The 10,174-nt window shown below is 48.0% G+C and overlaps 1 protein-coding gene across 1 annotated transcript in view; it reads left to right on the top strand.

Moving 5' to 3' along the window:
* The first annotated feature begins 226 nt into the window (after positions 1–226).
* The window catches only part of ISM1 (isthmin 1), a 41,438-nt gene continuing 31,490 nt past the window's right edge, over positions 227–10,174 (top strand). The window contains exons 1-2 of the mRNA XM_058021247.1: positions 227–236; positions 892–1,367. Coding sequence (XP_057877230.1) covers positions 227–236; positions 892–1,367 — 486 coding nt within the window. The remainder of the gene's footprint in view (positions 237–891; positions 1,368–10,174) is intronic.

Genomic DNA, 10,174 nt, shown 5'->3' with positions numbered 1-10,174 from the left:
AGCAGGGGAAGGAGGCAGGGCGGTATAAAAGCATCCGACACGTACCTCTCCCGACACAGAGCGAGGGGGCGAGAAAGTGGGGCTGGAAGCAGCAGCAGCAGCAGCAGCAGCAGCAGCAGCAGCAGCAGGAGCGGCAGCCGCTCGCAAACACGCACGCACGGTGGCAGGAGCGAGTGCGGCGCTACCCCTGCCAGCCCCAGGGCACTGGAGGGAACAGAGAGGAGAGATGGAGCCAGGTATCCAGCTCCCCGGGAGGGCAGCGGGCAGCTGAAGCTTTGCGCATCCCCTCCACCCAGATCTGCCCCCTATCCCGTTGCCCACGGCTGAGCCAGGGGAGGAAGAGGAAGGGGCACGGGAGAGGGAAGCTGCAATCTGCCCCTCTTTTTCCCCGGGGAGGTCGCAGCTCGAGGGGAGCTGGGAGCCGGCGGGGGTCGCGGCGTGCCCCGCTCCGTTCTCCCCGCACGGCGAGGGGCCGGGACAGCGGGGGCCGGGCAGAGCAGGGCAGGGCCGGGCAGGGCAGGGAGACGCCTCGACGGCCGTCGGGAGGGGAGGGGGGAGCGGCGGGGCGGGCGAGGACACGGCGGCGGCGGGGGAAGCTGGTGCGGGGGCCACCCCCATCCCCGCGCACGGAGGGAGGCGATAGCCCCGAGCTCTCTCCTCCCCTCGGAGCGTCCCGGCTTCCCCGCCATGTGAGACTCGTCCCCGGCCCCCCCCGCCTGCCTCTCCTCCCTCCTCCCTCTCCCTCGCACACGCACTGCCGGCTCCCCCCGTGCTCGCAGCGTGTCCCCGCCGGCCGCCGAAAGCCTCTGCTCTCCGCCGGCCGCGGCTCCCCGAGGAGCTTCGGCCGCCCGCTCCCTCCTTCCGACGGCCCGCGGTGCCTCTGGCTTGCAGGGCTGCCCGCAGAGACGCCGCCGGCCTCGGGTACCTGCCGCCCGCCGCCGGGCAGCGCCGGGACTCTGGCCGCATCCCGCCCCGACGTGGCTCCGCCGTGGTGCGGCGGCCCCCGCTGCTGCTGCTGCTGCTGCTGCCGCCGCTGCCCCGCGCCCGCCGCCCGCCCCGCCGACGCCGAGAGCGCCGCGCTCCCCGCCGCCCGTCCTGCGGCTCCCGGGGCCGGGGCCGGGGCCGCTCCGGTGGCGGTCCCGGTGGCGGCGGCCGCCGCGGCTCCTCCTCCTCCTCCGCCTCCTCCGCGCCCGCCGCCGCCGCCGCGGGGCCCTAAAGCCGCCCGGCTCAAGAGGATGGTGCGGCTGGCGGCCGAGCTGCTGCTGCTGCTGGGGCTGCTCCTGCTCACCTTGCACATCACCGTGCTGCGCGGCGGCGGCGGGGAGCCGCACGCCCCCTCGGCTGCCGGCAACCACAGCCAGCGGCAGGTGAGTGCCGCCGCCTCCCCCGCACCCTCCCGCGGGGCAGCGCGGGGCTGGCCGAGCCGGGGGAGCCGGCGCCGTGCACCTGCCCCGGCCGCATCCTCCTCCTCCTCACGCCCGGCCCGGCCCCGAGGGCTCCCCCGCCCGAGGGCTTCCCCCGGGGCTTTTTTACGGGGTGTCCCCCGCCCTCCTCGGCTTTAGGCTGTCGGGGCAGCGGTGGCAAAGGCAGAGGCGTCGGGGCGGCTCCCACGCGTGTTCCCGCAGCGCACCTGGGCAGCCTGTGGGGCAGGGAAGGGATGGAAGCAGCCGTGTCACGCACGGCGTGTCCCACCCAGGGCATCCTCCTTTCGTGGGGCACAGGGTTCCCCGGAGTGAGGGGGAACTGATGGGTGTATGGTCTCGGGAAGTGCTGGAACTAAGCGTATGGCTTTCCTTGGAGAGCTCCAAGAGACAGCCTGACATTCAGTCCTGAAATAGGCAGCAAACTTAGGGTCTAAAGTGCTTGTGATGTGAAGGACAGTGCTTGTGACCCAGCTAGCCCATTCCAGGCTTTTAAAAGACTTCTCCCATGAAACTCCACTGTGTATTATGTCCAACAGAAGTGAAGGAATTTTTTTGTTCTGTTTCGGTATTCTTTCAGGTCGTTCTTTTTATTCATGTTGCCATTCATTTATAATGGTTGGAGACAGTGATCAAAGCTGCAGCGTCACCAACATCTGCAGACAAAGCTTGTAAATCTCTGGTCAGTTGCGTGTGCCCTGGCCAGCTCTCTTCTCCATCCAAGTGGTAAAATAAAATCAGCTACCAAGTCATGGGATAAACTGACAAAATAATTATTATCACCATAAATTTATGTAAACCATCCATCATCTGGGTAAGAATCACAGCACCAGCAGAGGATAGAAGCCAAGGAGAAGTCAGGAGAGTGCAGGCTGTGCTGGTCGCTCCATGCTGGTGGTCCACAAAATGAACCCCCTGGCCACGGGGAGGGAACCCAGCACTGCAGGTTCAACATCCCAGCACAGCCTGGAGCCAGGTCCCCCCTAGCTCAGAAAACCTCCTGCTGGACTTGGTGGGAGTGCTGCTGGGGAGTGCTGAGCCCTGCACTGGGGGTCAGGCCCCACCAAGCTCTCGCTGCTCTTTTATCACCGGCGTGACACTCCAGGATGGTTTTTTTTAATATCTGCAAGATTTTTGGTAATAGTGTTTTATAAATGATGCTTTCTTTTCTCATGGGCACTGGGAATGCCTTTTTAAATTATATTCCTTGGAAAAGTAAATTTGGAGAGGTTTTTTATGAGGTGTTTGCTATCATTAGAATAACCCTGAATTTGCCTTTTCTTGACAGGCTTGTAACATAATGAGAGAAACATCTGGGCAAGTGGGAACTCTGGGTGATGCCATTTCCCTGAGGAGCTCCTTTTAGAGCACTCTTGTAAGGTTAGGGTGAAACGAGGAAAATCATCTTCAGATAACTATCTTGGATTATTATCATTGCAGTTGCCTGTCTCACAAAAACCTGTAGATTGTTGGCTTCAAGAATTTTTTCTGCAGTGATGTTTTACAGATTACCTTAATAAACTCTGTGCCTTTAAGCACCGTGATAGGTTTAGCAGTTCATATTTTCATAATGTTTTGCCATTTGTAGAGTTGAAATCCTTACATACTTCCCAACTCCATTGATTCTGCAGTTATGTATTTGAGAGACAGTGTCTGTACAAAACATTACTGGGGGAAAGGATATTGATTAGAGCAATTGGTTAAACAGAGGGAAATCTATCAATTTTCTGGTTTTATAACTTCCAGGGATTCTATTGCTGGCTTTAGAAAGTTGCACTTAAGCAGGCAGATGCTCAATGAGAAGTTTGCACGAGGGTCTTCTCATTTTGGCAGATTTTGGGCTGTATCATGGCACGTGCTGAAGTAAATGCAAAATCTTAGTGCACTGCACTCACAGGCAGAGAATCAGTGTGGAAAATACTGCACAAACCCAGACTTGTTGATATGAGCACTTAGATACCTCTCAGGGCTTTTCTGTCCTGGTACATCTGTGGAGAGGAGTGATTGTGAGAAGTGAGTGAGATCCGTGTTGCATTTGGTGAAATTTCTCTTGAAGAAGTGTTGCAAATCCAGGAAAGAGTAATCTTTGCAACAAAGATGTTTATAGATGTCTTTCAACATGGCAAATTTGTATCAAAAGTCCCTGGCAATTATCAAATAGAGGATGTGGTCTATTAGGGCTTAGGCAGTCTGTTTGCACAAATGAGGTAGTCAGAATTGGGTCCTTTTTACTTAAAATGAATTCAGAAAGAATCCTTCGTAATCTTAAAATATTGTTGGAGATTTAAATAGTCTAAAACACCTGTAGGCATTTGAAGTCTGATTCAGTAAGAGAAGGAAGAGCTTCTCTTTCTCCCACCCTTGGTCCTTCAAATGAAGGAAGGATTTTGCAGGGTAGGTTTTGATTTCCTTTGGTCTTTCAGTTGGGTTAACCCCTGCAATTAACTGGACTGAGAGATGAAAGAAATATACAAAAAAATACCCTTCCATCCTAAAATTAAGCAAGTTATGTTTTCCTTGCTCTTGCTGCTGTTAGAACTGGGCTGTGGCAGGGCAAATGAGCACAAAATGGGAAATCCATGCTGGAGCTGTAAAGCAGCTCACAGTCTTGAGTTATGAGAGGGAATCAGCCTTGTGTTTCTCAGTCAGATTTCATTCCCTTCCTTCCATCTCTTCCAAATGGGAAAAAATGGATAATTGAGGAAGGGGGAGATTTTTTTCTGCTGAGAATTCTACTAGGTCTAATTTAATTATCATCCAGAAGCTGTTCTGGAGCATATTTATGAAATAAAGAACTACAGACTTTCTTTTCTGAAGAAGAGCAAATGAAGCTATATTAAGAGATGGAAAAAAGCAGCTTGGGTATGTTTCTATCTTTTTACATAGTTCTAAAACCAAGGGAAGGCTTGAACATAAATTTTGGAAGACATTTTTAATACTTTACGATGCTCTAAAATCTGTGCTTTCATTCTGAGAGAAAATATTTCATCGTGAAGTTTATCCTCTTCACTTCTAATTTTTCCATAGCAAGCCTTGCACACCAAGAATAACAGTGTTCCCACACCAAGAAAAATGACCTTGTAAAATGCAGTAGCAGAGCCACCAACAATATATGCCATAGCACATGAAGTCAGATTCTCCACTGCAATACTTGCAGCCGTATTACATTAGACTGAAACTCGGTGGTTGTGCCTAAAACTGGAGCCGAGTAAGAAAACATCATTTAAAAAGCAGCACACTGCTGTAAACACATTTTTTTTTTCCTTTTAATCCCCCTGCTCCTGCCCTTGTCCCCCCCTTCAATAAGCATGCAAAGCAATTGCACCCTGTTGGAAATGCTCTCTGAGCCCTACCAGAAAAAAACACATTCTGTGTGGGGGTACCAGTTGTGGGTTTCTCTGGGTCTGCATTGAAGGCACTTGAGATGGTGTTTCATGTTTGGACTCAAATTTTTATTATTTCTTATGAGTAAAGCAGTCTTATTACTTTAGGTTCAGCAACTTTTCATTAGAAGGCACAAAATGGCCAACAATCTCTTGTTCCAAGGTCTTTCAAGACTAAACTGTCCAATTAAGAGCTGACACCGAGATTATTTTCCCTTTTAACCCAATAACTGATCCCAAAGAGCTGCAATGTGGATTTTTCTGTCCAATTACAAAATGCCACCCAAACCCATGGAGAAGGAGGAAGAAGAAGCATGAAGAAGAAACCCAGGACAGCACCCTGTGCCCTCCATCTTGCTTCAATCCACAACAGACTAAAAATCCCCAAACATAAATTTCTCCCCAAGTGATACACCCACACTATGCTATATAATCCATTTCACACTTTTGTGGATTCTGGTCCATTCTGGAGTTTAGGAAACTTTCTCCATGGTGAGGGTCAAAGTCAGAGCTCCCCTGGGGGTCAGGGCACCCCAGAGCAGACAGAGAAATATTCCCAGTGCTCTGGGTTTCCATAATTCTGCTCCTTATACACGGTTGCACAGGAGTCACTCTCCAAGCTGTGTGAGTATCCCTTTACAGGGATGAGCTTGTAATTTTCTCCCAAGATCCCCTGTTCAGTGTCATGAGTGGTTTAGCAATGGTCTGCTGTCTGCTACCTTTGCTGGGGTGCATTTCTGTCTCTTCAAGGGCTTGTGAGTTCTTGCTGACCCTTGTACTGCATTCAGGCAATTTGTAAAACTATCTCCAGTTTTCACCTTTCAGGCTTCTTCAGCTAAGTAGGACTCAAGCTGTTTACTTTGGGAGCGTTTTAGACTCATTTTTTTAAAGTAAATTTGAGCTCTGGAGCTTTACATTTGGTTTGCTCTGTTAGGAAATGATGTCTACATCATCTTTGAAAACCTGTCCATTCCACATTCTGCCTTCTTGTTTTCCAGACTGCCTTTAGCCTGTATAAGGTGCCAGTAAGTGGATGTACATTTAATGTGGACCCTAAATCCTTCCCTGCCTTAAGAGATGTTTATGCATTACATGAACAGCTTCCAGAGCACGTGGCTTGTGAACTGGGCAGGCTGATTCTATGTAACCCAGAATCTCTTCTGGTGAGGAGGTTCCTCATCACAGGGGATGCTGGTTTTTGTGCTTTTTGGCAGTGACAGTGGAACCTGTTCTCAGCTTTGCTGTGTAGATTCTTAGTCAAGGCTCACCTTTGCCATGTGTTCCCACAGCCATGTACTGAGATTCTGCAATGGCTTAGGCCATGTGCAGCTCATTCTCTCCTCTCCCAAGGGAGGGAACTGTGTGTGCTCTTTAGTGGTTTGGCTCTGGGGCTGTGGCTTGTTCCAGGATCCAGGGGGAAGGAAGGGTCATCAGCTTTACGTGTGATGCTGCTGCATGCAAGGAAGCAAAGGGTAAAATGGGAAACAAAGTGAAGGAATGAGGTTGCTGCACTGAGCAGAGGACCATTTTCTGGCATCCTTTCTCCTTTCAAACCCGGCTCCCAGAAATCTCCAGAAAGCATTAATTAAACTTCTCTTCATACCTATCACTTTGACTAATTTCACAGCAAACTAAAGTATCCTTGGTGGAAAAGTGCTACTGCACCTTCAGGATAGGATGTGGCAAGGTTTTTAGTATCTTAGACTACTGCAATAATTCAGAACAGTTATCCAAGAATATTTTAGTTCTGGCTGCAAGGATCAATGTTAGGCAAGTGTGAATGTAACTTCCTGAGTTAAATTTTACCAGGATGTTTGGATGAGGCATATTTTGCCAAACATCTCTTAAGCCCAACAGCAAACAGTTACTGTGCAGCTTATCTTGGATCATCACTGATAAGTACCTGGCATTAAATCACAAGGTGCCTCTCTATTTTGTCTCTGTAACTACAGATCAGAGCAGTTTTTCCGAGTGCCTCATGCTGAAGAATCTCTTTGAGTTATTTATTTCTGTTTAAAGCAAGATTTAGGATTTTTTCCAGTTCTTTATAGTATTGGGCTATTTGTAAGAAAAAAGCAGAGTGTGTGTTCTGAATTCATCCTGGGCCATCACAGTGTTCTCATGTTCATTCCCATGGTCCTGGAGCCAAACACAAAACACAGTGGCTACTACAGGGAGAGGTGCAGTGACATGGTGCAGCTGCATTGGTGTTTTCCACTTTGTCTCATCTTACCTGGACAGCCAGCACAAGTTCTGGAGTAGCTTTTATTTTTAACTCCTGTTGGTTGTGTAGAGAAGTTTGTTCTACACAGGAAGAACAAACTCCAGTAATCTTAAGAAAGCATTAACTAAACTTTTCTCTATACCTATCACTTGGATTAATTTCATAGCAAACCAAAGGATCCTTGGTGGAAAAGTGCTACTGCCTCTTCAGGGTAGTATGTGGCAAGGTTTTTAGTATCTTAGACTACTGCAATCATTCAGAACAGTTATCCAAGAATATTTTAGTTATGGCTGCAAGGAGCAATGTTAGGCAGGTGGGAATGTAACTTCCTGAGTTAAATTTTACCAAGATGTTTGGAAGAGGCATATTTTGCTAATTTTGGTCACAGCAGCTATAACAGTGATACAACCACTCTGCTCCTGACCCTTTGCTCTTGCCTGACTGGTACAAAACTCTCTCCTTTGCTTCTCCTGCTTTGGTTGCCAGCCCTTAGGTTCAGTCACATTTCCCTGTTCTGTCCTTTCCCAGTGCCAGCTGCCCACAGAAAGAGGAGGCTGCAGCTCTGCTGGTGGCCTCAGCAATTTCTTCATCACCGTGCTGTGTGGTGCTGCTCAGTGTGTAGTGCCCTGTGGTTTGTAACATCACTGCTATGGCCTGCAGGTACTCAGAGGTTCCCAGTACTCAGAGGTTCAGCGCACTGAGCTGTTCGACACCTGGCTCTGCTGTGGAATTCCTTTGCTGAGGAGACATCTGCTTAACCAGTACAGGTTCTGTTGGATGTAAATTGGGAACTGCGGCTTGAATCCAGCACTGTTCTTTTGTCTCTGCTCGTATCTGCAACATCTCTGTGTCAGTAATCAATGCTGAATTGTTCCAAAGTGGTGGAAAACTCCGTCAAAGAAAACAATGAAAGAATTGTTGATAAGGTGGAAACACTTGTGTTAAGCTCTCAGATGCTGCATTATGTCACAGTATCTCAGAACTTCACAGAAAGTGAAATCCAGAAGGCTTCATTGATAGTAGTATTGATAATGATGCAGACAGTGCAAGATTGGCCTGCCAACATAATGTGTATGTTTGAAAACTTTCTGAAATCAGTGTGACTGCTGAAACCCCAGTCATTGGTAGGTATTCTAGTGGGAAGAAAAGATCAGTTTGCAGATATCTAATGTTTTCTAAGATGCACTGGTTTGTGAACATTCACGCTTAAGAATTTTCCCTCTGTTTGGCTTTATTATGTAAAAGTGCACAGAGTGCAAGTAATGCTAGGAAATTATTTTGCCATCCTTCTCCTATGCTTACATTCTTCTGCATTACTTTAAAATCTTGAAATACACTCCTATTTTGAATATATAGATAGACAATTGAGATGTTTCCTTACACAAGTGTAAACCTAAAATATTGAAGCCATGTAATTTTACTTGGTGCTTACATCCTGACTTAGCAGCTTTGGCAGGTTTAACTGTGAGCACTGGTTGTTTTATGCTCTTCTGGGTGTTTTGCCAGTGTTCCTTACAAACAGATGTGGTAGTACCCAGTTGTGCCTCATTTGTTCTCTTCATGGTGTTGGTTAGTGCTTATTTGGTCCTTTTTTTAATACCACTCTTACCTTGCTGTCTGCTCTAAGACTGCACTACATAAAAGCCCTTTGAAGTGGCTGGATAATGTTCAGTTATCAGAAAGGTGACTTTTTAAAGGTATTATTTCTCAGTGGTGCCTTTTTTCCCCCCCTCATTTTACTTTTCAAATGTCAACCCAAGCTTGTGGAGGTTGAGGTTTCAGCATTGTGGTGCAGCTTGTGAGCAATGTGCAGTGCAGTGGGTCTCCAGCCTGAATAGAGACACTGTCAGAGATGAATAATGAAGTGTTAACTTTAAAGTGAAAAATACAAAGTGCTTCAGTAAAAGGCAGAAGGCAGCACTCAGTGATGGAGTGGTTACTGCTGCACTTTAAGACCATTGTGTATATTTTACAAGTTTTAAAGACAGTAAATGCCAGGCTAAATTCATAGTCCAAAGCATAGAGATGAATAACATTTCCAAGAAACAGCGCAGTGAGCTCACTGGTACATCAGCAAGAGCAGAATATTTCCAGTGTTGGTATTTCCATGAACTTTTGATTTGAAATACCAGAAGAAGAAAGAAAACAAAGTGAAATGTAACTTATTATTGTAATAAGGGATGGCTTGCCACAGTGGTCACTTCTGTGGCACCAGAATGCTTGGTTAGAGGAGCTGGTGTGGGCGTTACTGGTAAGCAGCTCCTTTATCCTTTTGTCCTTGTTTTTCAAGTGCTCAGAGAACTCATAGCCATGGGTCATATCTTTTTTATTCCTCTCTTCCAGCAGTCTGGCTGGACAAAAGCAGGCCTGGAGTTGTTCATCTCTAAGCCTTTAATGTAGGGAAGTGCTCCTGAAGATGAGAGGGGGAAATCAGGGATGAAAACTTTCTCTCACACTCTTGGTGGAGTCAGTGCACATTGAAAGGCAGGAGGAGTGCAAACATCCCTTGGCTTTTATACTTCTGTGCTAGATCTGCCTTCTCAGTGTGTTTAAATTGACCTCCTTCCACTGACTTCCACAAAGCAAGGCAAGTCAATGGTTTGTGTCAGCTGCAGAGCCAAGATCCTCTTGAATATGAATCTTTCATAGCTCAGTTTTCCCACAGAGCTGATAAGCACACAGCAAATGTCATCAGGACCCATAAGGATGAGCTGGGCCCTGGAGTGTGGCTTTCTTCATGTTACATGAATTCATTTCCATCTGTTGTGTTTTTCTGCAGTGAAAAATCCAGGTGTTTGTTTGTTCCACAGTAGTTCTTCATCCTTGGGAAGATGAACGTTTCCTCTTTGCCAGCATGGCTGTTGAGATCAGTTCTCATGACAGAACCAGTAAGTTTTCTGTAAGTACCTATAAAAGCCAGATAGGGCCCATCTGTTTCTGCCACTGGAGCCACTCTAAGAAAAGCGGATTTCTCCTCTTCTAAGGAGCTGTGACTGGTCCATGTCATCCATGGGACAGGTACAACTTCCTGAATGCTCCTTTCAGGCATCTTGCCTTTGCATTCTCATTGAGTTGGGTGCTCAGGTACTGGGTTGGGCACTCAGTCAAAACACTTCCTCAAATAGAGGAATGCCCAGGAATGCTGA

The sequence above is a fragment of the Melospiza georgiana genome, chromosome 3 (genome assembly GCF_028018845.1).
Source record: "Melospiza georgiana isolate bMelGeo1 chromosome 3, bMelGeo1.pri, whole genome shotgun sequence".
Lineage (NCBI taxonomy): Eukaryota > Metazoa > Chordata > Aves > Passeriformes > Passerellidae > Melospiza > Melospiza georgiana.
The sequence above is the reverse complement of the archived record's forward strand: the minus strand, read 5'-3'. Positions and strand labels throughout refer to the sequence as shown.